Here is a 26703-nt window from a genome sequence, read left to right as displayed (position 1 = left end):
GACTTCCCAGCCTCCAGAGCTGTGAGAAATAAGTTTGTTGTTTAAGCCACCCAGTCTATGGTATTCTGTTACAGCAGCCTGAATTAGGATAACATGTAAGTGGTAAGGAGATTGAATTAGTACTGAAAAACCTCACAACAAAGAAAATCCCAGAACCAGATGGCTTCACTGGTGAATTATACCAAATGTTTAAAACAGAATCAATACCAATTATTCACAAATTCTTCCAACAAACTGAAGAAGAGGAAAACACTTTCTCACTCACTCTATGAAGTCAGAATTACTTTGGTACCAAAACTACACAAAGGCACTACAAGAAAAGAAACAACAGATGAAAATCTTTATGAAGATAGATGCAAACACCCAACAGAATACTAGCAAGCCAAATTCAGCAGCATATGAAAAGGACCATCCCATGACCAAGTGGGATTTATTCCTGGAACGCAAGTATGGTTTGACATATTAAAATTAACCAATGTAGTAAATCACATTATTAGAAAGAAGGAATAAAACCACATGATCATTCCAATTGTTGCAGGAAAAGCATTTAATAAAACTCAATATAAAAACACTCAATAAACCAGGTATAGCAGGGAAATTCCTGAACACAATAAAAGTCATATGTGGAAAACCCACAGCTAACATCATACTCAATTGTGAAAGACTGAGAGCTCTTCCTCTAAGATCAGGAACAAGGCAACAGTGTCACCTTTCACCACTTCCATTCAACATAGTTCTGGAATTCCAAACCAGAGCAATTAGGCAAGAAAAACAAATAAAAGGCATCCAAATTGGAAAGGAAGAAGTAAAGTTCTCTCTGTATGCATATGTTATGATTTGACATGTAAAAAAACCTAATGATTCCACAAAAAACTGTTAGAGCTAATAAATTCAGCAAACCTGAAGGATACATACAAAATCAACACACAAAAATCAGTTGTATTTCTATATACTTGCAATGAACAAGACAAAAGCAAATTGTAAAAGCAATTCAATTTACAATAGCATCAAAAAGAATAACGTACTTCGCAATGTAAAATGATGCAGCCACTATGGAAAGTAGTTTGGTGGTTCCTCAGAAAGCTAAACACAGAATTATCATATGATTCAGAAATTGCACTCCTAGGTACATATCCAGAGGAACTGAAACCAGGCACTTGAACAGAGACTTATATGCCAATTTTCGTTATAGCATTATTTATAATAGGCAAAATTTATAAACAATCCAAGTGTTCACCAGTAGATAAATGGATAGAATAAAATGTGCTATGTACATATAACAGAATATTATTCAGACATAAAAAGGAAAGAAGTTCTGATGCCTGCTACAACCTGGATGAACCTTGAAAAGCTCACGTTGAGCAAAATAATGCAGACACAAAAGGACAAATATTGTATGATTCCATTTACACGAGGTACCTAAAAATAGGCAAATCCACAGAGACAGAAAATAGTTTCGAGAATACCAGTGGTTGGGGAAGGGGGAATGAGGAGTTACTGCTTAATGGTTACAAAGAGGTAATGAAAACATTTTGGAAATAGTCGTGGTAAAGTTTGCATAACATTGTGAATGTAATTAATGCCACTGAACTGTATAGTTAAAATGGCAAATTTTATGTTATGTATTTACTACCATTAAAAAGTTAATAATGTAATATATCAAAAACCAATGAATTATATACTTTAAATGGGTGAGCTGTATGGTATGTGAATTATATTTGTCAAGCTGTTTCAAAATAAATAAATAATAAGTACAATATTTAAAAAATCAATTGTATCTATATAGTAGCAATAAGCGAACAAAAAATGAAACCAAGAAAGCTGTTCCAACTACTCAGCCATAAAAAAGAATAAAATTTTGCCATTTGCAACAACATGGATGGACTTGGAAAGTATTATGCTTAGTGAAATAAGCCAGACAAAGACAAATACTGTATGATATCACTTACGTGTGAAACCTAAAAAATAAAACGAACTAGTGAATATAGCAAAAAACGAAAATAGACTCACAGACACAGAGAACAAACTAATGGTTACCAGTGGCAAGAGGGAAAAGGGGGGCAAGACAGGAGTAGGCGGTTAAGAGATAGAAACTATTATGTATAAAATAAATAAGCTACAAGGATATATTATACAACACAGGGAATATAGCCAATATTTTATACGTGTATGAAGAATAGCCTTTAAAAATTGTAAACCATTATGCTGTACACCTGAATACTGTAAATCAATTATACCTCAATAAAAAATTATAAAATAAAAAAATAAAGCTAATCAAAGGGGCCTGCCACAAATATTTTTGCTACATAGACCAGACCGCAACATTTTTCCTACACTTACTAATGCCAGTAATTATATGTCAATGGCAGGAAGCTGTAATGACATGAAGAATCTACTACAATAAGGATTATGTCTTATTAAAATCTGTAATAACCAAGGGGCACAGAAAAAAACTGTCTTCCTCTGGGCCTGACTGTATTTCTGCTTGAATGTGTTAAGTGAGTTGTATAATAAATTAACAATAGTTAATATTAAAAAAATAAAGCTATTCCATTTACAGTAGCATAAAAATAATAAAAGTTAGGAGTGAGTTTGACAAATGAAAAACTTTTACTCTGAATATTATAGAATAATTGAAAGAATTTAAATTAGAAGTAAATAAATTCTAAAATCAGTCCGGGTACACAGATCAGAAGACTTCATATTAAGGGGGGCAAATTTTTCCCAATTTATCTGTAGATTCAACACAATACCTATAAAAATCCCAGATGACTTATTTGCAGAAATTGACAGGCTGTTCATAAACTCACCTGGAAATTCAAGGGGCCTGGGACAGCCAGAACAATATGGAAAAAGAGTTCCAAAATGTAGAACTCACAATTTCAAAACTTATGGCAAAGTTTTAGTAAACAAAACAGTGTGGTAGTGGCCTAAGGCTAGACCAAGGAATAGAACTGAGAATCCAGAAATAAGCCTTCACAAATACAACTCACTTATCTTTGACAGATGCCAGGACAATTCAATGGTGAAAGAATAGTCTTTTCAACAAATGGTGGTGGAAACACTGGCTAGGCATGTGCAAAAGAATGAAGTTGGATAAAAGTCCTAGAAGAGAACATAGGCAAAACATTCTCTGACATAAATCATAGCAATGTTTTCTTAGGTCAGTCTCCCAAGGTAATAGAAATAAAAGTAAAAATAAACAAATGGGACCTTACAAATCAAACTTACAAGCCTTTGTACAGCAAAGGAAACCATAAACAAAACAAAAAGACAACCTATGGACTAGGAGAAAATATTTGCAAACAATGTGACCAACAAGGGCTTAATTTCCAAAACATACAAACAGCTAATACAATTCAATAACAAAAAAACAAATAACTCCATCAAAAAATGGGCAGAAGACCTAAATAGGCATTTCTCCAAAGAAGACATACAGATGGCCAACAGGCATATGAAAAGATGCTCAACATTGCTAATTATTAGATAAATGCATATCAAAACTACAATGAGGTATCAACTCACACTAGTAGGAATGGTCATCATTAAAAAGTCTACAAATAACAAATGCTGAACAGGGTGTGGAGGACGTGGGTGTGTACACTGTCAGTGGGAATGTAAATTAGTGCAGCCGCTATGGAAAACTGTATGGAAGTTCCTCAAAAAACTAAAAATAGAATTGCCATATGATCCTGCAATCCCACTGCTGGGTATATACCTGGAGAAAACTATAATTCAAAAAGATACATGCATCACAATGTTTACAGCAGCACTATTTACAATAGCCAAGACATGGAAACAACCTAAATGTCCATGAGCAGATGAATGGATAAAGAAAATGTGGTATATACCATAATTCCACAATGGAATATTACTCAGCCATTAAAAAAGAATGAAATAATGCCATTTGCAGCAACATGGATGGAGCTAGAGATTTTCATACTAAGTGAAGTCAGACAGAGAAAGACAAATAGCATATGGTATCACTTTTATGTGGAATCTAAAATATGACACAAATGAACTTATCTACAAAAGAGAAACAGACTCAGACAAAGAGAACACACTTGTGGTTGTTGTGAAGGGGGAGGAGGGATGGATTGGAAGTTTGGGATTAGCAGATGCAAACTATTATATATAGAATGGATAAACAACAAGGTCCTACTGTAGAGCACAGGGAACTATATTCAATATCCTATGGTAAACCATAATGGAAAAAAATCTGAAAAAGAATATATGTATGTATAATTGAATCTCTTTGCTCTACAGTAGAAATTAACATAACATTGTAAACCAACTATACTTCAATTAAAAAAAAAAAGAATGAAGTTGGACTCCCTACATCACATCAGATGCAAAAATTAACTCAAAACAGATTCAACTCCTGAACAGGAGTAATGGTTATAGGGCGCAGGGCCTGTTTTGGGGGCAATGAAAATACTCTAAAATTGACTGTGGTGATGGTGCACAACTCTGTGAATATAGTAAAAGTCACTGAATTTCACACTTAAAGTAGGTGAATTGTATGTTATGTGAGTTATAGCTCAATAAATATTTAAAAAAATGAGATGAAAGATTATCACTACTGTACCTACAGACATGGAAAGAATAATAAAGAAACACTAGGAACAGCTCCATGCCCACAAATAACTTAGACAAAATGTTCCAATTCCTTGGAAGACGGAAACTACCAACACTGACACAAGGAGAGAGACAATCTGAATAGGCCTATGTCTATTTAAAGAATTGGATCAATAATTAATCATTTCCCAAAAAGAAAAGTACCAGGTCCAGATGTTTTTACTGCTGAATTTGACCAAACATTTGACGAAGAAATGGTACCAATTCTCTACAATTCCCTCCCAAAAAGAGAACAGAGAGAACATTCCCTAACTCATTCTATTACCAAGACACTGAAACCAGACTTAAGGCATGTACGAAAAAGAAAGCACAGACCAGTATCTCTCATGAACACAGATGCAACTAAGTGTTGGCAAACTGAATCTAACTATGTGTAAAAAGAATTATACACCATAATGAAGTGGGATTTATTTCAAGTGTGCTGGTTTGACTGGCTGGTTCAATAGTAAAAAATTAATTAATGTAATCTATCATACCAACATGCTAAAGAAGAAAACTCGTATGATCATATTAGTGATGCAGAAGAGCATATGACAAAATCCACCATTCATTCTATGATTGAAAACTCTCAGCAAACTAGGAAGAGGGGAGAACTTCAACTTGATAACGAACATCTACAAAAAAACCCTGCCGCTAATGTCATACTTAATGATGAGAAACTGAACACTTTACCCTTATGACTGGGAACAAGGCAAGGATATTCCCTCTTACCACTCCTACTCAACACCTTACTGGAAGGCCTATCTAGTGCAATAGATAGGAAAAGGAAATAAAACCTAAACAGATTGAGAAAGAAGAAATAAAACTGTATTTGTTCACAGATGGAATTACTGTTTACATAGAAAGTCCTGAAGAATCAACAAAAAAACTTCTGTGAATACAACAACATCACAGCACACAAAGTTAACAATATATAAATGTGGACTGCTTTCCCACATAACACCAGAAAACAATCAGAATTTGAAATAGAGAATTCCCTGGCGGTCCAGTGGTTAGGACTCCAAGCTTTTACTGCTGAGGGCCCAGGTTCAATCCCTGGGGTTGGGAAACTAACGTGCCGCAAGCAATGCGGTGTGGCAAAAAAAAAAAAAAAAAAAAAAAAGTACCATTTACAATAGCACACACACAAAAATGAAATAATTAGGTATAAATCTAATGATGTACAGGCTCTACATGAGGAAAACTACAAGACTGATGAAAGAAATCAAAGATCTAAATAAATGAGGAGACAGTCCATGTTCACAGACTAGAACACTCAACATTATTAAGATGTCAATTCCTTCCCAACTTGATCTTAGATTTATGTAATCCTAGTCAAAATTCCAGAAAGCTGTTTTATAGATATTAAGATTCTAAGATTTACATGAAAAGACAAAAGACCTAGAATAGCCAACACAATACTGAAGAACAAAGTTGGGGAACTCATACTCTCAACTTAAAAACTTACTGTAAAGCTACAGTAATCAAAACAGAGTGGTAAAAAAAAAACAAAAAAAACTCCCCAAAAAACAGAGTGGTACTGGCAAAAGAATAGGCAAGTAGATCAATGGGACAGAATACAGAGCTCAGAAATAGACTTCCACAAATACAGTCAACTGATCTCTGGCAAAGGAGCAAAGGCAATTTAATTAAGAATAGTCTTTTCAACAAATGATTATGGAACAATTGGACATCCATGTTCAAAAAAACCCCGAAAACCAAAACCCAAAAAACTTTACACAGACCTTACAACTTTCAAAATAATTATCTCAAAATTGATAATTATAGCCTAAAAGTAAAACACAAAACTATAAAACCACTATGACAAAACATAGGAGAAAATCTAGGTGACCTTGGGTTTGGTGATGAGTCTTTAGCTATTATCCAAAAGCACAATTCATGAAAGAAAAAACTGATGTTGTACTTTATTAAAATTAAAGACTGCTCTTCAAAATGTACCATTTATTAAGTAAATGGCAACATAAGCTACAGACAGGGAGAAAATATTTGCAAAACACACATCTGAAAGAGGACTGGTATCAAAAATATCTAAGGAACTCTTAAAACTCAATCAGAAAACAAACAAGCTAATTAAAATATGGGCAAAGATCTGAACAAATACTTCATCAAAAATGATATGAAGATGGCAAATGAGCATTTGAAAAAATGCTCAACACCATATCGTTAGGGAACTGCAAATGAAAATAATGAGAAACCACTACACACCTGTTCGAATGGCTAAAATCTAAACACTGACAACACTAAATATTGACGAGGATGTGAAGCAACAGGAACCCTCACTCATTGCTGGTGGGACTGTAAAATGGTACAGCTGCTTTGGAATATTGTTTGGAAGTTTCTTACAAAACTAAACATGGTTTTACCTTATGACTCAGCAATCACACTCCTAGGTTTTTACTCGACTGATTTAAACCTGAGATTCCACACGAGAAGCTGCATTCAAATGTTCACAGCAGCCTTACTCGTAATAGTCAAGAGCTGGAAGCACCAAGATGTCCTTCAGTGGGGAAATGGGTAAACAGACTGTGGCATAGTCACAGGGCAGTAAAAAGAAACAACTTAGGATACATTTAACACATGGAAGAACCTCAAATTATGTTGAGCAAAAGAGCCAGACACAAATAAGTACATACTGTGTGATTCCATTCACACGAAATTCAAGAACAGACAAAACTAATGGGTGTGGGTGGGAGGACACAGGTGTACTTGACTACAAAGGAGCTCCTTCTGAGGTTACAGTAATGTCATGTATCTTTATCTGGATGTTAGCCATGGTTGTATATGTGTGTCAAAATGCACAAAACTGTAAATTTAAGATTTGGGTATTTTACTCTCTGTAATTACATCACAATAAAACTGATTATTTGGAAGGGAAAAGTCAAGATAGTGGTTATTTTAGGGAGAGGTAGAGCGCTGTGATTGGGATAGAGCATTCTGTGGCTAGCAAAGTTCTATTTCTTACTCTGGGGGACCATTTCAAAGTTGTTCTTCTTTTAAGAACTTATAAAGCTATACATTTGTTTCATGTACTTTTCTTTACCTGTGCTGTATTTTACATAAAAAAGTACAAAAACTTAACATCCTTTCAAAGGTGTCCATTTCATCACAGGTTGGGCTGGACTATATATAACCTCTAAATAACTTCTAAACTCTAAAACTGTGTGATTCTATATTATTACTATGATAAAAATCAATGAAAATATTCTAAAGCATTTTCTATTTAATGATCTCTTGAAATACCTAGGTTTAAGAAAATAATATGAAAGATTTTCTAGACCAAGCAGATGGATTAAAACTTTTTCCCCAGGGACTTCCCTGGTGGTCCAGTGGCTAAGACTCCCCACTCCCAATGCAGGGGGGCCTGGGTTCAATCCCTGGTCAGGGAACTAGATCCCCACGCTGCAACTAAGAGTTTGCATGCTGCAACTAAGACATGACTCAGCCAAATAAATAAATAAATATTAAAAAGAAAAACAAAACAGAAAAACTTTTTCCCCCAGATTTATGTTTCATTTTCTACTGTAAAGAACAGAAACCATAATCGACGTCCTACCTCAAATATATTTCTAATTCTTTCTCATCTTTAAGTATGTGAATGATAGTTTTCTGGACCAAGAGCCACTGGGTGTCTGGACTTCTCAGCACTATCTCCTGGTCATAAATCCCTGGAAAGTACAACCAACATAAAATCACCAATTAAGGCGTGTACTGACATTTATCCATACAAAGAACAGAAACGTACAAAGTAGCTGTGTCTGTAATGACCAAAACCTAACAACCTGAATGTCTTTCTACAGGTGAATGCAGAAACAACTTGTGGAAGGAATATCCATATCCATACGATGGAATGCTTGCTACTCAGCAATAAAAAGCAATGAACTATTGAAACAAGCCACATGAGCAAATCTCAGCATAAATTTCCATTATGCTGAGTAAGAGAAGCCAGACTCCCTCCCTCAAAAAAGAATATACTGTGTGATTTCGTTCAAATGAAATTCCAGAAAATGCAATCTGGAGTGACAGAAAGCAGATTAATCTTTGCCTGGAGATGGGGGGTGGTGAGGCAGGGAGGGGGGAGAGGCAAGAAATCACAAAGAGGCACAAGGAAAATCTGGGGTCTGATATCTTCACTCTCTTGATCGTGGTGATGGTTTCATGGGCATATATGTATGTAAGATCTTATCAGACTGTATACTTTAAGGTGCTTTGTTTTTAAATAATGCTGTACACACATATAATTCATCTCCCCCTCCACCCTCTTCTATCTTCTGATCACATTGTCCTCATAAGGCGAGGGAAAACAGAAAACACCACCGTTCTAACCTGCACTGACAGCAAAGTTTGTACTGACAATCTTCCTTTGACCAGGGTTATCGAAGTTTTGTTTAAACAGAGGTAACAATTCTTTGAGACAGAATAGGTCTATAAAGCAGGATCCAAAGTACCTGGGTCCTGTCCTTCAGAGCCAGCACATCACATATACCTGGGCAATATGCACAGGTGAGAAACGGAGGCAAGGAGCCCTGTGCCAGCACAGGCACTATACTGCACACAGCACTAAACCGGCATCGTCTAGTGCACAGTCAGTAACATCTTCAGGCTGAAACACTCCAGTGAAGCAGCCTTGACTGTTCCGAGGACCTCTTTAGCTTATGCTATGCAGGCCATGTGGCCTAACCGGGAGAAGGCTGGAAGCCTGCTTTGCTTCTCTCTTCCCCAATCCTACAACAGATGAGAGTTTACCATTCCAGTTCGAGGAAGGCTGTCCCAGGAGGGCCATCTCTGGTCCCAAAGACTGGATCACTCGGCATAGACTCCTGTCTCAGATCTGTGCAGGTCAAGGCAAAAAGCAAGGCTGGGCTTCCCACTTGAGCTAGTTCACAGGAAGCAACCTTGTAAAGAAACTCCACTCTCCTGGAAGCTCTACCCCTAATTGTCCTATAACATGACCAATTTCTATCTGCAGTGGGATACAATGTAGTCTCATATTTAAGATAACCAAAAGCCAACAGGCTTCACCATCTGTGACATCTTCAAGATACGAGGGTAAGTGGAACTCTATGTGGAACAACAAAACTTTAACAGAGTAGACTCAACGACGTGAGAGAAACTACAGTAGGGTAAACACTCGAGCGATGTGCAGTACAGCACTGATTAACTTATAAAAAGATGTAAACTGCTTCTGTACAAAAACCTCTTTGAGTCCTTTATTAACGTTTGGAGACGTGTGGTACATACAATCAACAGCATCGCACCAGCTACAGAAGTACAGGTAGCCAAGAATGTACTTCGGAACAAAGATCTCAGAGCAACGTACGGTGTTGCCTGCTCCGAACCTCCACAAAAACCCAACTCTGACACACGCAGGACAGACAACGTAACAATTTCACTTTGAAATGGTTCTTTAAAAAAATGACAAGAATCGATAGTTCAAACCCTTTAAAGTGAGATGTGGCAGGTCTCTCGGTGCCATGGCACTGCTTTAGAAGGCCAGTGTGGGCATCTGAAGGTCAGAGTAAGGACCGACTGGGGTGAAGGGAAGAGGTTCGATTTTCAGCGTAGAGAGAGAACAGATGGTCTGAGTGGATACTTTCAGTCCAGGCTCAGTATGGGTCCTGCAGGAATCCAGCAGATAAATACAGTTTATCAACTGGAAGGCCGAAAAACGCCAGCCAGTCACTTGTGTCACTGATTCCAACTGGGAGACACTGATGCATCAGGAATCATGGACGACATGGTAAGTCTAAGAGGGAGACGCCTGAAAGAAAGACTGGAGTCCACTGTGTCAGATCAGCTCCGATCCTTCCGTGTCACTGGATGCTACGGGCCCGTCTGCTTTCGAGCATGAGTTAAGGAACGCTGTCTTAATTTCAATGTTCTGCTTTGAAAATAACCAAAGCCCTCCCCCACCCCCAACACCATTCTTCATAAATTCTGTTTCCAAAGTCCTGATTTGGGGTCTAGACTTTTTCCTTTCGCTTCAATTTTGACACCTTCTTGACAGTCCCATTCTTATTTAGAAGCTTCAGGACACGATCTTTGTGATCTAAAACCTTAAGCATGGAGTCTCTGGCCTCACTGATTTGATCCATCACAAGTTTACACCTCTGCATATTCCCCTGAAACAAAAGACATCACATCGTCAGTAAGTAATCTTCGGAACAATGTGGCTTTTAAAGAACTTCCCACCTTTGGATTGAGCCATTTTGAGGCTTTCACACAGAAAAAATGTTTCAGTGTTTCTTGATAATGCAGGCTGAAGTAACAGGTTTTTACTAAAGACATTAGTGGACGAGAGAGGGAAAGGGAGAAGGAAGGAGAGGGAAAGGACTCCTTCAAACCTGTATTAGTTCATTTATTCGGTGTAAATCATCATCAGTTGCTGCTTTTTTCTTTGGGATGATCCCTTCTTGTAGGTTGGTGAGTCTTTCATAAACATCGTGTTCTAGATTTGTCTGCAACAAACAAGAGGGAGGGCGTCATGACCTCGGAGATACTTCTGTCAAACTCAGGCAAACAACCCACCCTGAATCACCTGTGTAAACTGGTATCGGATCTGTTTGGGTGATAAAATCATTTCTCCCAATGACTAAGATGCAGCAAAGAAAATTGATCAACAATTTACATTACAATTTGCCATAATTCAGAGTCCATCTTCCAGGATAACTTTTGTTTTTAAATTAATTAATTTATTTTTGGCTGCATTGGGTCTTCGTTGCTGCACACGGGCTTTCTCTAGTTGCAGTGAGTGGGTGCTACTCTTTGCTGGGTGCGTGGGCTCTAGGCACTCAGGCTTCAGTAGTTGTGGCTCACTGGCTCTAGAGCGCAGGCTCAGGAGTTGTGGCGCACAGGCTTAGCTGCTCCGCGGCATGTGGGATCTCCCCGGACCAGGGCTCGAACTCGTGTCCCCTGCATTGGCAGGTGGATTCCCAACCACTGTGCCACCAGGGGAGCCCCCAGGATAACTTATTTATTTATTTGTTTGTTTGTTTGGTCGCACCACACGGCATGTAGGATCTTAGCTCCTCGACCAGGGATCAAACCCGTGCCCCCTGCAGTGGAAGCGCAGAGTCTTAACCACTGGACCGCCAGGGAAGTCCAAGGATAACTTTTAAATTCTGCCAGGAATTCACAATCCCTCTGAAAAACAAGTCTGTAAGTTTCAGAGAAATATGCTTTTATGCTACATAAAAAAACTAGCCATGGCACTACTTTAAAAACAATACTCATAAAAGACAATGTTCTTCAGATCACTGCTACTCCAAAGATGGAAAGACTTTGTGAGGTTTTTTTTTTATTTTTATATTTTGCGGTACGTGGGCCTCTCACTGTTGTGGCCTCTCCCGTTGCGGAGCACAGGCTCCGGACGCGCAGGCTCAGCGGCCATGGCTCACGGGCCCAGCCGCTCCGTGGCATGTGGGATCTTCCTGGACCAGGGCATGAACCTGTGTCCCCTGCATCGGCAGGCGGACTCTCAACCACTGCGCCACCAGGGAAGCCCGAGGTTATTATTTTGATCACCTCCTCTTTACCTTGTTGAAGGAAGGATTCCCGCCTAGGGTTAGGGAAAGGGCTGAACACCTAACACATTGGACAGAAGAGATCAACAGCAGTTTACTAGTCAGTATACTCACAGCCCAGGGGAAGAGAACACCGCACACCACGCACGGCCACATGGGGGCTGCACTCCATGACAAGCAGGGAACGGAGTGAAGGAGTAGGGGCTGTAGGAGGCAGGCACTGCAGTATCAAGAGGGAGCGGTGCCCCCTGGTGCTCCCAGGAGGATGTCACCGGCTTATCTGAGTATCGCAAGCTGGCAGAGAACTGAAGCCCACTATTCAGGAAGAAGTGGGAACTGTGCCTGGTCCCCACGACAAGGAGCAGCGTGAGGAGGAGGAGCTTACACAGCTGGGTCATCTGACGCCCCCTCTTTTTCAGATGTCACGGCAACAGGTAACACTGAACCTTAACTGTACATCTTACAAACTTAAGTTGTTCAGTATATTTCACTTATGGGGACCAAAACTAAGATATATTTAGATTACAATTACATCCATCCACAGAATAGGTAACAGTAATTATAATATCACACAGCACACATAAAAATTCTACAATGACCCACGTTAACTGGGAACGCTTCGGAATCACTCTAAAGAAAATGTTCTATGAACTCAGACGTCTCCAGCATCCATCCTTCTTTTCAGCAGGATGTAACAACTGCTAGAGCGCCACCTACCAGCTGCAGCAACTGGGCAGCACAGAGGTGAACCTTCCAGCCTTGGGCACGACAGGATACTCCTTTCTGATTAGCTATTTCCTGCAGCATAGCTTTCTTCTCCTCTGGAACCATAAAAAAAAAAAAAAAAAAAAAAAGTATATTTCAATTTTTATAGAGCTAAAGTCATTTGTGTTCAAGCCACTACTTTATTAAGAACTTTACTTAAATATCTTTAAGTCACTGAAAATACAAGTCACAACATGAATAAAAGCTCTTTTTGTCCACACCAGAAGAATTCTTTAAAGACCTACTGTGCTAATCTAGTGAGTTCAAAGAGAGTAATTTAGTACTCTAAACTCTTAAATGAAGGAAATGGTCTTTAGTGGGTTGGAGCCTTGCTCATGTGTGAAGCTTGCCAGCTGTGGAGAGTTTGGGCATGAAGCTTAGAAGCTCCGTGGTGTTATCTAGATCTTGGAGAAGCCACAGGGCTCCAACCTGAGTCACATTTAAATGTAGGTAGAAAAGTCCAGTAACCAGCACTGTAGTAAAATAAATATGAATTGTATCATTTGGACTGGGGAAAGAAACTAGGATTGAGGGGGACCTGTCAAAGGTGAGTTTAGCTGTATCTGTGAAGTTTTAATATCACTGTTTAACTAGGACTTAAAATGTAATTACATAGTACATGGATAATTAAAAAACCTTTTTTTAATTAAAAAACTTATTTTATTATTTTAAAAATTAATCTTGAAAAAACCTTACCTATATGTTTGTCAAAACTGATACAGTATACAATGCCAAGACCAAACTGGACCGTAAATGATGAACTTTGGGTGATACTTGTATGTCAGTTTAGGTTCAGCAGATGCAACAAATGCACCACTCTGTGGTGGTGTTGACGGTAGGGGAGGCTGTGCGTGTTCGGGAGGGGGTGGGGGTGGGACATGGAATATCTCTTTTGATATGGTTATGAACCTAAAACTGACGAACTTTACTTCTCAGAGCAATTAAAAAAAACCTCTGTCTACTAGACAAATATTAGCATGAATGGGATGAAAGAATTTTAACCTTTTTGAGAGAACTGTAGATTCACATACAACTGTAAGGAATAATACAGGGAGATCCCGTGTACTTTTTTTTCACATCTTTATTGGATTATAATTGCTTTACAATGTTGTGGATCCTGTGTACTCTTTATCCACTTTCCCCCAGTGGTAAGATCTTGCAAAACTACAGTCAATATCACAACCACGACACTGACAGAGTCCACTGACCCTATTCAGATTTCACCAGTTTTAGATGGATGTGTATATTTCATTACGAGCATTAAAAAACACTTTTTAGTTTCACAGAAGTTGCAAAGATAGTCTAGAGATATATCTGGTAAGGGACCTGTATCTAAAACATAGGAAGAATTCTCACTACTCAGTGATAAAAAGACAAAACAATTAAAAAGGGCAAAGCATCCCAAAAGACATTTCTTCCAAAAAACATATACAAATGGCCAACATCACATGAAGATATTCAACATCATTAGGCATTAGGGAAATGTAAGTCAAAACCACAGTGAAGTACCACTTCCGACCCATTAGGATGCTGTAATAAAAAAAAGAGTAAGTGCTGGTGAGGATATGGAGAAATCCGAAGTATCCTCATGCCCTGCCGGTGGGAAAAATGTATTTACTTTGGAAAACGGTCTGGGAGTTGCTAGAATGTTAACTATAGCTAGCAAATAACCCAGAAATTCTATTCCTACGTATATGTCCAAGAGAAATGAAAACAGATGTTCCCACAAAAATGTAGACACATGGGGCTTCCCCGGTGGTGCAGTGGTTAAGAATCCACCTGCCAATGCAGGGGACACAGGTTTGAGCCCTGGTCCGGGAAGATCCCACATGCTGCGAAGCAACTAAGCCTGTGCGCCACAACTGCTGAGCCTGCGCTCTAGAGCCCACGAGCCACAACTACTGAAGCCTGCACGCCTAGAGCCCGTGCTCCACAACGAGAGGAGCCACCACAATGAGAAGCCCGCGCATCGCAACAAAGAGTAGCCCCTGCTCGCTGCAACTAGAGGAAGCCCACGCGCAGCAATGAAGACCCCACGCAGCCAAAAATAAATAAAATAAATTTATAAAAACAATGCAGACACAAATGATCACAGCACCATTATTCATAATAATCAAAAAGTGGAAACAACCGAAATGCCCATCAAGTGATGAATGGATAAATAAAATGTGGTATATATCCATAAAATAGAAGATTATTCGGCAGGAAAATGGAATGAAGTACTCATACATGCTACATGGCTGAACCTTGAAAACATTATACACTAAGTGGAATAAGCCTGTCACAGAAGACTGTATAATATATGATTCCGTTCATAGGAAATGTCCAGCACTGGAAATCTACAGAGATGGAAAGCAGATCAGAGGTTGCCTAGGGCTGGGGGTATAGGGAGGAGTGAAGATGGCAGGACTGGGGAGGATGGCTAAGGGTCGTGGAGTCTCTTATTGGGGTAATGAAAATGTTTTAAAACTCACCGTAGTGATGGACATGCAACTGTGAACATACTAAAAATCACTGAATTGTACATGTTAACAGATGAATTGTATGCTACATGTATTATAGTGCAATAAAGCTATTACTGGGGAAAAAAGACAGTAAAGAGAGGTCAGGTATTTCTCCTTCACCACTGTCTACATCTTAATAACTGTAGTACAGTATCGCACCCAGGAAACCGCCACTGATGTAAAGTGAGTACACGCCATTCATCAGTTTAGACTGACGTGACTGCCACCGCAATCGAGATTCAGAACTATTGCATCACCAGACATCTCTCCTGTGCCACACCTTTATGGTCACACCACCCCTGCTCCATGATTAACCCCCAAATCCACTCATTTGTTCTCTATCTCTATAATTTTGTCACTTAGAGACTGCTATATAGATAGAATCACGTGATATGCCTTCTTTTTTTTCTTTTTGGTATGTGTCCTCCTAAGATTCGCTGTTTCCACTAAGCATCAGCACAATGCCCCTGAGATCCATCTAGGCTATTACATGATCAATAGTTCTTTCCTTTCCATTCCTGAGTAGTATTCAATGGCACTATAGTTTGTTTAACCGTTTGACGTCATTTGTGTTGTTTCCAGATTTTGGCTATTACCAAAAAGTTGCTATGAACACCTGTGTACGGATTTTTGTGTGAACACAGGTTTTCATTTTTCTGGGATAAACGCCCAGGAGTGCAACTGTTGGGTCATATGGTAAGTGTATGTTTGGTTTTTATAAAACTGCTAAACTTTTTTTTTTCCAGAGTAGCTCAGCAATGTGTAAGAGACAACTGACTTGTGACATGACAGTGTTCTTCTAAGCTGCTTCCCCAGTGAAACTGGGGAAAATTTTTAAATAACACTTTAAACCTCTGGGGAAGGTCCTAAGGGCAAAGAGCAAAGCAGAAACATCTACTCAAGCAAATCTACGAAAATGTGGAAAGAACAGGAAGTCTGTGGTATTTAAACCAAGACCGCTCCCTCTCTCCTCTCTCCAGTTGAGAGGCGGTGACTCCATCCCAGATTGCTGCATCCCAGCCCACAGAGCCCCCTCTCCGCCAGCCGCTAGGGAGATGGCTGTCCTCCAAGGAGAAGCGAGACATTTCTCATCCTGCTCCGTGCTCCCTGCTGCTGAGGCCAAGTCCCGGGCGAGTCGAACTGACGTGGGGGCTCCCTTCTTTTTGCTCAACCCCACTTGTGGGATGGAGACTGTACCTTAGGCAAGGCGTGCTGAGAACACTGGGGCCCCAGGAGCCCTTCTCCTGGCTTGTTAAATGGTGGCGTCACATTAGGAGAGGCAAACCAAGCGGACATACCCCAGGCTACTCACTCCTCTTCCCCTACCCTGAGTGCTCACCTCCTAGAGCAAGGTGTTATTCGGAGAAAAGGCTGTCACTGTCCCACTCCCACCTCCAGAGCCCTAGGCTCAGAGATTCTGCCTGGAGGGAGAAACAGGCCATAGCACAGGAAGCTCCTAATCTCTTCCCAAAGGAGGTGGCTCCATTTTCAACAGAGTACGCAAGTTCATATGCTCCCCAAAGCAGCGGAGAGTGCAGTCAAAGTGGGAGGAAACGGACAGACCCAGTGAAAGGCGCGGCCTAGGCTGTGGGCTGACCAGTTTTCAGGAGAGAACAAAGAGTAAGACAGCTGGCAGGAGCTCTCCTGGGGGCAGAACAAACATCAAACACTGACCTCAGAAACCATTCTGGCAAGGAGCTACAATACGACTGGATTAGTTTGCAGAGGAATTTGTGTTTAAGGTCAAATTCCAGTACTGTGTTCTAGGAAATCAAATGGCAAGCAAGTAGTGGGGTTTATCAGCTGGATGTAGTCAGGGAAACAGTGGGGGAGAACCGTACTAATGCCACTGTCTTCCCAGGTGACTGTGGGCATCCAAAGCTGTGCCTCCCCAAGGAGTAATGTCAGAGGCTTATTAACACTTGGTGGTGTTGGCGGGGTGCAGGTGATTAGACTTCACTAAAAGAATCCAGCCAGTCGCTAAACAGATAAACAAGCAAACAGCAAATAACTACAGTGAGTCTTGGAAGAGATGGGGAGATCAGTGCCAGGAGTTGCTACAATATAGTATCTAAAATGTCCAGTTTCTAACAAAAATTATGAGGCATGCAAAGAAACAGGAAAGTATGACCCATACACAGGGAAAAAGAAACAGGCACCAGAAACTGCTTGAGAGAGTGACCAGATGTCAGATTTATCAGAAAAAGATTTCAAAGTAGCTGTTATGAATAAATTCACAGAATGAAAAGCATGAGTGAAGAAGTAAAAGAAGGTATGATGATCATGTCACATTAAATAGAGAAAATCAGTAGAGAGATAGAAATTACTTTTTAAGAAAAGAACCAAATTCTGGAGTTAAAAAGTACAGTAAACAAAATGTTAAAAATCTACTAGAGGGGCTCAACAGTAGATCTGAACTGGTACAAGAGAATTAGTAGAGTTGAAGACAGACCAACAGCACTGAAGAACTGAAGGGAGAAAGAAATGAAGAATGAACAGGGCCTCAAAGAAACATGAAACACCATTAAGAGCACCAAAACATGTATAAAGGAGTACCAAAAGGAAAAGAGAGAAAGGAGGAGAAATATTCAAAGAAAAAATGGCTGAAGACTTCTCACATTTACTGAAAACCAATAAACTATATATCCAGGAAGCTCAAGGAACCCTAAGTATGATAAATGCAAAGATACAAATAGACATATTATAGTATTATAAAAATGTTGAAAGTCAAAGTTGAGAAAATTTTCAAAGGAGCAAGACAAAACATGATGCATCATTTACAAGATAACCCCAATAAAATCAACAGCTGACTTCTCTAGAGAAACAATGGAGGCTAGAAAGCAGTGGGATAACATTAAAAATGCTCAAAGGAATGTATGAGAGATCTAGCTTCTCTACATCCCCACTTGGCATTATCAGTATTTTTAACTTCAGTTATTTTGGCTGTGCTGCGTGGCTTGTGGGATCTTAGTTCCCTGACCAGGGATTGAACCCTGGTCCCCGGCAGTGAAAGCGCCAAGCCCTAACCACTGGACTGCCAGGGAATTCCCTAATTTCAGTTATTTTGGTAGGCATCTCAGTTTAAGTTCCTCTAATGGCTAGGGATAAACGCTTTTTAAAAATTAAATTTTACTGCTTTCTGTTCCAGAATCCAGTCAAGATACCACAGTACATTTACTTGTCGTGTCTCCTGAGACTCCTTCTGGCTTGATGGCTTCTCAGACTTCCCTTGCTTCTGATGACGTTGACAGTTTTAAAGAGTACTGGTTAACTATTTTGTAGGATGACCTTCTAGTTAGATTTGTCTGTTGTTTTTGTTAGGATTAGATAGTGGTTATAGATTCTTGAGAGGAGACATAGAGAAGTACCATTGTCATCACTGCCTGAGAAGGGTACATATTATTACATGATTCATTACTATTGAAATTGACTTTGATCACCTGGCTGAGGTGATGTTTGTCACATGTCTCCACTGTAAAGAGAGAGAGACACCCTCTTCCACACTGCACACTTTGGAACAAAGTCTCTACATAGCCCACACTTAAGGACCAGGATTTATATTCCCTTGGACATCTTCTCAGGTGCTTGCCATCCATGTATCTTCTTTGGTGAAATGTCTCTTTATGCCTTTGTCCATTTTCTAACTGGATTATTGTTTTTATTTACTGTTAAGTACTGAGAGTTCCTAATATATAATCCTAGACATGAGTCCTTTAGTAGAGATGTAGTTTGCTAATATTCCCTCCCAGTCTATAGCTTGTCTTTTCATCCTCCTAATAGGGTCTTTCACAGATAAAAAAAGGTTTTATGAAGTCCAATTTATTGTTTTTCTTTTAGAGATGGTGTTTTTGGTGTTGTGTCTAAGAATTGTTCACCATGCCCTAGGTTTTGAAGACCTTCTCCTAGGTTTTTTTCCTAAAAGTTTTATGGTTTTACATTTAAATCTATTATCCATTTTGAGTTAATTTTTGCATGAAGTGTGAGGATTAGGTTGAGGTCCCCCCGGCCCCCACCAAACATATGGATGTCCAGCATTATCTGTTAAAGAGACTCTCCTTCCTCCATGGAATTCCTTTTGCACTTTGGTCAAAAATCAGTTGGCCATATTTGTGTGAGTCTATTTCTGCATTTTTTATTCCATTCCTGTCATCAATACGTCTATCCTTCTGCAAACACCATGCTGTTTTGAGTACTGAAGCTAAAGAAGATTTGGTAAGAAGATTTCTGTTGTTTTTCAAGATTATTTTACCTATTCTAGTCCCTGTGCCTCTCCACATAATGTTTAGAACAAGCTTTACTGAGTTTACAAAAACCTCTGTGATTTTGGTAGAAATTGCAGTAAATGTATTGGTCAATCTAGGGAGAACTGACATCTTTGAGTTTTTCTAATCATGAGTGCTGTATGTCTCTTTATTTAGATCTTCTTTCATCAGCATTTTTCAGCTTTCAGCAAACACGTCCTGTACATGTTTTGCTAGATTTGTACCTGAGTATATCACTTTGGGGGGAATAATTGTAAATGGCATTATGCTTTCAATATGTTTCCACAACATTCCAGGTATCTAAAATTATAATTGATTTTTTTCATGTTGATATTGTAGCCTGTGACCTTGTTGAACTTATTTACTAGTTTCAGGGGTTTTTAGTAGAATCCTTGAGATTTTCTATGTAGACAATGATGTCATTTGCAAATAGTTTTATTTATTCCTTTCCAACCTGTATAGCCTTCTATCTCTTTTTTCCTTACTTTATGATGTGACTAGAACTTCCAGTTCTATCCTAAGTTAAGAGTGGTGACAGAAGACAGTCTTATCCTTTTGCTAATCTCAGGTAGAAAGCATTCAGTCTTTACCATTAAGTATAATGTTAGCTCTAGTTTTTCTGTAGACTTTTTATCAAGTTGAGGAAGTCTTCCTCCTTCTCTATTTTTGAGTTTTTATCATGAAAACGTTTTGAATTTTGTCAAACAAATTTTCTGCATTAATTGATATGATCGTGTGATTTTTCTTTAGCTTCTGTTGTGGGTTGAATTGTGTCCCTCCAAAAGATGTTTAAGTTCTCACCCTTGGTACTTGTGAACGTGATCTTATTTGGAAGAGGGTCTTTGCAGATGTAATCAAGTTAAGAAGTCATACTGAATTAGGGTGGTCCTAAATCCAAAGAGTCAAGAAACACAGAGAGGAATGCTCTGTTGGAGATGGGGGCAGAAACTGGAGTAATGCAGCAGCAGGCCGAAGAATGACTAGGGTTGCTGGCAACCATCAGAAGCTAAAAAGAGGCAAGGAAGGATTCTTTTCTACAGCCTTCAGAGAGGGCATGATCCGGCTGATACCTTGATTTTGGACTTCTGGCCTCCAGAACTATGAGAGAATATATTTGTTATTTTAGGCTATCCACCTTGTAGTACTTTGTTATGGCAGCCCTAGGAAATTAATATAGCCTGTTAAAAACAGCGAATTACACTGATTTTCAAATGCTGAACTAACCTTGCAGAGCTGTAACAAATCCTACTTGATCAAGGTGTAAAATTCTACTTAGATATTGCTGGATTGAATTTGCTAACATTTTGTTAAGAATTTTTACAACCATATTCATTAAGGAATATTGATATGTAGTTTTCTATATTTGTACTCTGTCTTGTTTCTGTATCAGGAAAATATTGGCTTCATAAAATGAAGTGTTCCCTCCTATATTTGAAAGAGATTGTGGGAAATTGGTGTTGATTCTTCTTTAAACGTTTGGTAGGGCTTCCCTGGTGGCGCAGTGGTTGAGTGTCGGCCTGCCGATGCAGGGGACACGGGTTCGTGCCCCGGTCCGGGAAGATCCCACATGCCGCAGAGCGGCTGGGCCCGTGAGCCATGGCCGATGAGCCTGCGCGTCCGGAGCCTGTGCTCCGCAACGGGAGAGGCCACAACAGTGAGAGGCCCGCGTACCGCAAAAAAAAAAAAAAAAAAAAACGTTTGGTAGAATTTCCCAGTAAAAGTATCTGAGCCTATAGATTCCTGTTTGGAAGCTTTTAAATTATGGATTCAACTTATTTAATGGTTATAAGACTATTCAGATGCCTGTTTCTGAGTTTTGCTAGTATGTGGCAGGAACTGGTCTACTCCGTCTCAGCAGCTGACTCTATGAGCGTAAAGTGGTTTGTAGTATTTCCTTATGCTTTTAATGGCTACACAGTCTTAGTAATATCCTGTTTCCTTCTTTTTAAAAAATTTTTATTTCATATTGGAGTACAGTTGACCAACAATGTTGTGTTGGTTTCGGGAGTACAGGCATGTGATTCAGTTATACATATACATGTATGTATTCTTTTCCAAATTCTTTTCCCATTTAGGTTATTACAGCATACTGAGCAGACTTGCCTGTGCTACACAGTAGGTACTTGTTGGTTATCTATTTTAAATACAGCAGTCTGTACATGTCAATTCCAAACTCCCAATCTATCCCTCCCCACCACTCTTCCCTCCTGGTAACAATAAGTTCATTCTCTAAGTCTTTGAGTCTGTTTCTGTTTTGTAAAGAAGTTCATTCGTATGTTTTTTTCCCCCCACATATAAGCGAAATCATATGATATTTGTCTTTTTCTGTATGATATACTTCACTTAGTATGATAATCTCCACCCATGTTGTTGCAAATGGCATTATTTCATTCTGTGTAATATTCTATTGTATATATGTACCACACCTTCTTAATCCATTCCTCTGTTGATGGGCACTATGGTTGCTTCCATGTCTTGGCTATTGTAAATACTGCTACAATGAACAGCAGGGTGCATGTATCCTTTCGAACTATGTTTTTCTCCAATATAGACCCAGGAGTGGGACTGCTGGATCATATGGTACTTCTATTTTCAGTTGTTTAAGGAACCTCCATGCTGTTCTCCATAGTAGCTGTACTAATTTACATTCCCACTAATAGTGTAGGAAGATTCCCTTTTCTCCACACTCTTTCCAGCATTTATTGTTTGTAGATTTTTTGACAATAGCCATTCTGACTGGTGTGCAGTGGTATCTCATTGTAGTTTTGATATGCATTTCTCTAATAATTAGTGAGGTTGAACATCTTTTCATGTGCCTCTTGATCATCTGTATGTCTTCTTTGGAGAAATGTCTATTTAGGTCTTCTGCCCATTTTTTGATTGGGTTGTTTGTTTTGATGACACTGAGCTGCATGAGCTGTTGGTAAATTTTGGAGACTAATCCCTTGTGAGCTGCATCACTTGCAAATATTTTCTTCCATTCTGTGGGTTGTCTTCTTGTTTTGTTTATGGTCTCCTTTGCTGTACAAAGCTTTTTCGTTTAATCAGGTCCCATTTGTTTATTTTTGTTTTTATTTCCATTACTCTGGGAGATGCATCAAAAAAGATACTGCTGCAATTTATGTCAGAGAGTGTTCTGCCTGTTTTCCTCTAAGAGTTTTATAATGTCTCGTCTTACATTTAGGTCTTTAATCCATTTTGAGTTTATTTTTGTGTATGGTGTTAAAAGAATGTTCTAACTTCATTTTCTGACATGTAGCTGTCCAGTTTTCCAGCGCCATTTATTGAAGAGACTGTCCCCCCTCCACTGTATTGTACTATCTCTCCTCCATTGCCTCCTCTGTCATAGATTAATTGACCACAGGTGCATGGGTTTACTTCTGGGCTTCCTATCCTGTTCCATTGATGTGTATTTCTGTTTTTGTGCCAGTAACATACTGTTGTGATGACTATAGCTTTGTAGTATAGTCTGAAGTCAGGGAGCGTGATCCCTCCAGCTCCATTTTTCTCTTTCAAGATTGCTTTGGCTAATACAGGGTCTTTTGTGTCTCCATACAAATTTTAAGACTGTAGATTGCCTTGGGTGGTATAGTCATTTTGAGAATATTGATTCTTCCAATCCAAGAACACAGTATATCTTTCCATGTGGTTGGGTCATCTTTGATTTCTTTCATCAGCATCTTAGAGTTTTTGGAGGACAGGTCTTTTGCCTCCTCAGGTAGGTTCATTCCTAGGTATTTTATTCTTTATGATGTGGTGGTAAATGGGATTGTTTCTTTAATTTCTCTTTCTGATCTTTTGTTGTTAGTGTATAGAAATGCAACAGATTTCTGTGTATTAATTTTATATGCTGTAACTTTACTCAATTCACCGATGAGCTCTAGTAGTTTTCTGGTAGCATCTTTAGGATTTTCTAGTATAATGACATGTCATCTGCAAAAAGTGAGTTTTACTTCTTCTTTTCCAATTTGGATGACTTTTTTTTTTTCCTTCTCTGATTGCTGTGGTTAGGACTTCCAAAACTATGTTGAATAAAAGTAGCGAGAGTGGCCATCCTTGTCTTGCTCCTGACCTTCCAGGAAATGCTTTCAGCTTTTCACTGTTGAGTATGATGTTAGCTGTAGGTTTGTCATATATGGTCTTTATTATGTTGAGGTATGTTCCCTCTATGTCCACTTTCTGGAGAGTTTTTATCATAAATGGGTATTGAATTTTGTCAAAAGCTTTTTCTGCACCTATTGAGATGATCATATAGGTTTTATTCTTCATTTATTTGTTAATATGGTGTATCACATGGATTGATTTGCAGATATTGAAAAACCCTTGCACCCTGGGATAAACCCCACTTGATCATGGTGTATGACCCTTTTAATGTGTTATTGGATTCGGTTTGCTAGTATTTTGCTGAGGATTTTTGCATCTGTGTTCATCAGTGATATTGGCCTGTAACTTTCTTTTTTTGTGGTATCTTTGTCTAGCTTTGGTATCAGGGTGATGGTGGTCTCATAGAATGAGCTTGGGAGTATTCCTTCCTCTGCAATTTTTTGAAACAGTTTCAGAAGGATAGATGTTAGTGCTTCTCTAAATGTTTGATAGAATTCAACTGTGAAGCCATCTGGTCCTGGGCTTTTGTTGTTGGGAGTTTTTTAATCACAGTTTCAATTTCAGTACTTGTGATTGGTCTGTTCATATTTTCTATTTTTTCCTGGTTCAGTCTTGGAAGATTGTACCTTTCTAAGGATTTGTCTTTCTTCCAGGTTGTCCATTTTATTGGCATACAGCTGCATGTAGTAGTCTCTTACGATCCTTTGTGTTTCTGTGGTGTCAGTTGTAACTTCTCCTTTTTCATTTCTAATCTTACTGATTTGCGCCCTCTTTTTTTTCTTGATGAGCCTGGCTAAAGGTTTATCAATTTTGTTTCTTTTCGAAGAACCAGCTTTTAGTTTTACTCATCTTTGCTATTGTTTTCTTCATCTGTATTTCATTTATTTCTGCTCTGATCTTTATGATTTCTTCTAACTTTGGGTTTTGTTTGTTCTTCTTTCTCTAGTTGCTTTAGGTATAAGGTTAGATTGTTTATTTGAGATTTTTCTTGTTTCCTGAGCTAAGATTGTATTGCTATAAACTTCCCCCTTAGAACTTTTTTTTGCTGCATCCCATAGGTTTTGGATCATTGTGTTTTCATTTTCATTTGTCTCTAGGTATTTTCTGATTGCCTCTTTGATTTCTTCAGTGACCCATTGGTTGTTTAGTAGCATATTGTTTAGCCTCCACGTGCTTGCGGTTTTTGCAGTTTTTTCTTGTAGTTGATTTCTCATCTCATAGCGTTGTAGTTGGAAAAGATGCTTGATATGATTTCAGTTTCTAAAATTTACTGAGGATTGATTTGTGACCCAAGATGTAATCTATCCTGGAGAATGTTCCATGTGCACTTGAGAAGAATATGTATTCTGCTGCTTTTGTATGGAATGCTCTGAAAATATCAATTAAGTCCATCTGGTCTAATGTGTCATTTAAGGCCTGTGTTTCCTTACTGATTTTCTGTTTGGATGATCTGTTCATTTTTGAAAGCAGGGTGTTAAAGTCCTCCAGTATTACTGTGTTACTGTCAATTTCTCCCTTTATAGCTGTTAATATTTGCCTTATATATTGAGGTGCTCCTATGTTGAGTGAATATCTATTTACAACTATTATATCTTGTTAGATTGATCCCTTGATCATTATGTAGTGTCCTTCGTTGTCTCTTGTAATAGTCTTTATTTTAAAGTCTATTTTGTCTTTTATGAGTATTGCTACTCCAGCTTTCTTCTGATCTCCATTTGCATGGAATACCTTTTCCCATCTCTTCACTTTCATTCTGTATGTGTCTCTAGATCTGAAGTGGGTCTCTTGTAGACAGCATATATACAGGTCTTGTTTTTGTATCCATTCAGCCAGTCTATGTCTTTCGGTTAGAGTATTTAATCTGTTTACATTTAAGGTAATTATTGATATGTGTGTTCTTATTGCCATTTTGTTAACTATTTTGGATTTGTTATTGCAGGTGGTTTTTCTTCCCTTTCTCTTTGTTCTCTTCCCTTGTGATTTGATGCTGTGTTTGGATTCCTTTATTGTTATCTGTTGTAGATTTTCAGTTTGCGGTTACCATGAGGTTTTGATATAGCAGTCTATATATAAATAAGATTGTTTTAAGTTGCTGGTCTTTTAATTTCAAATCCATTTCCAACATCCTGCATTTGTGCTCTCCTCTTCTCACAATTTTGCTGGTTTTGATATCATATTGTGTGCCGATGATTTCCTACCTTTACTGTATGTTTGCCTTTTACTGGTGAGCTTTTCCAATTGTAATTTTCTTGTCTCTATAGTAGTTTTGGTCTCTTCTTTTTCACTTAGAGAAGTTCCTTTAGAATTTGTTGCAAAGCTGGTCTGGTGGTACTGAATTTTCCTAGCTTCTGCTTGTCTGTAAAGCTTTTGATTTCTCTGTCGAATCTGAATGAGAGCCTTGCTGGGTAGAGTAATCTTGGTTGTAGGTTCTTCCCTTTCCTCACTGTAAATATATCTCACCACTCCCTTCTGGCCTGCAAAGTTTCTGCTAAGAAATCAGCCGATAACTTCATGGGAGTTCCTTTGTATGTTATTTGTTGCTTTTCCGTTGTTGCTTTTAATCTTTTTTTCTGTCTTTAATTTTTGTCAGTTTGATTACTATGTGTCTCAGCGTGTTCCTCCTTGGAATTATTCTGCCTGGGACGCTCTGCGCTTCCTGGACTTGGTTGACTGTTTCCTTTCCCATGTTAGAGAAGTTGTCAGCTATTATCTCTTCACATATTTTCTTAGGTTCTTTCTCTCTCCTCCTTCTGGGACCCCTATAATGCAAATGTTGGTGCATTTAATGTTGTCCCAGAGGTCTCTCAGACTGTCTTCATTTCTTTTCATTCTTTTTTATTTATTCTGTTCCGTGGCAGTGATTTATAGCATTCTGTCTTGTAGGTCACTTATCCATTTTTCTGCCTCAGT

General features: G+C 38.7%; 1 protein-coding gene across 9 annotated transcripts in view; it reads right to left on the bottom strand.

The window, feature by feature from the left end:
- Positions 1-296: 296 nt before the first annotated feature.
- Positions 297-26703, bottom strand: part of SAP130 (Sin3A associated protein 130) — an 85016-nt gene continuing 58609 nt past the window's right edge. For all 9 annotated transcript variants that reach the window (XM_079923971.1, XM_079923972.1, XM_079923974.1 and 6 more), the window contains 3 exons: positions 12876-12979; positions 10980-11093; positions 297-10757 (listed from right to left, as the gene is read on the bottom strand). In XM_079923971.1, coding sequence (XP_079780097.1) covers positions 10599-10757; positions 10980-11093; positions 12876-12979 — 377 coding nt within the window. In that variant the 3' untranslated portion in view covers positions 297-10598. The remainder of the gene's footprint in view (positions 10758-10979; positions 11094-12875; positions 12980-26703) is intronic.

The sequence above is a fragment of the Stenella coeruleoalba genome (assembly GCF_951394435.1).
Source record: "Stenella coeruleoalba genome assembly, chromosome: 6".
Taxonomy (NCBI): Eukaryota; Metazoa; Chordata; class Mammalia; order Artiodactyla; family Delphinidae; genus Stenella; species Stenella coeruleoalba.
This window is presented reverse-complemented; position numbering and strand designations above follow the sequence as displayed.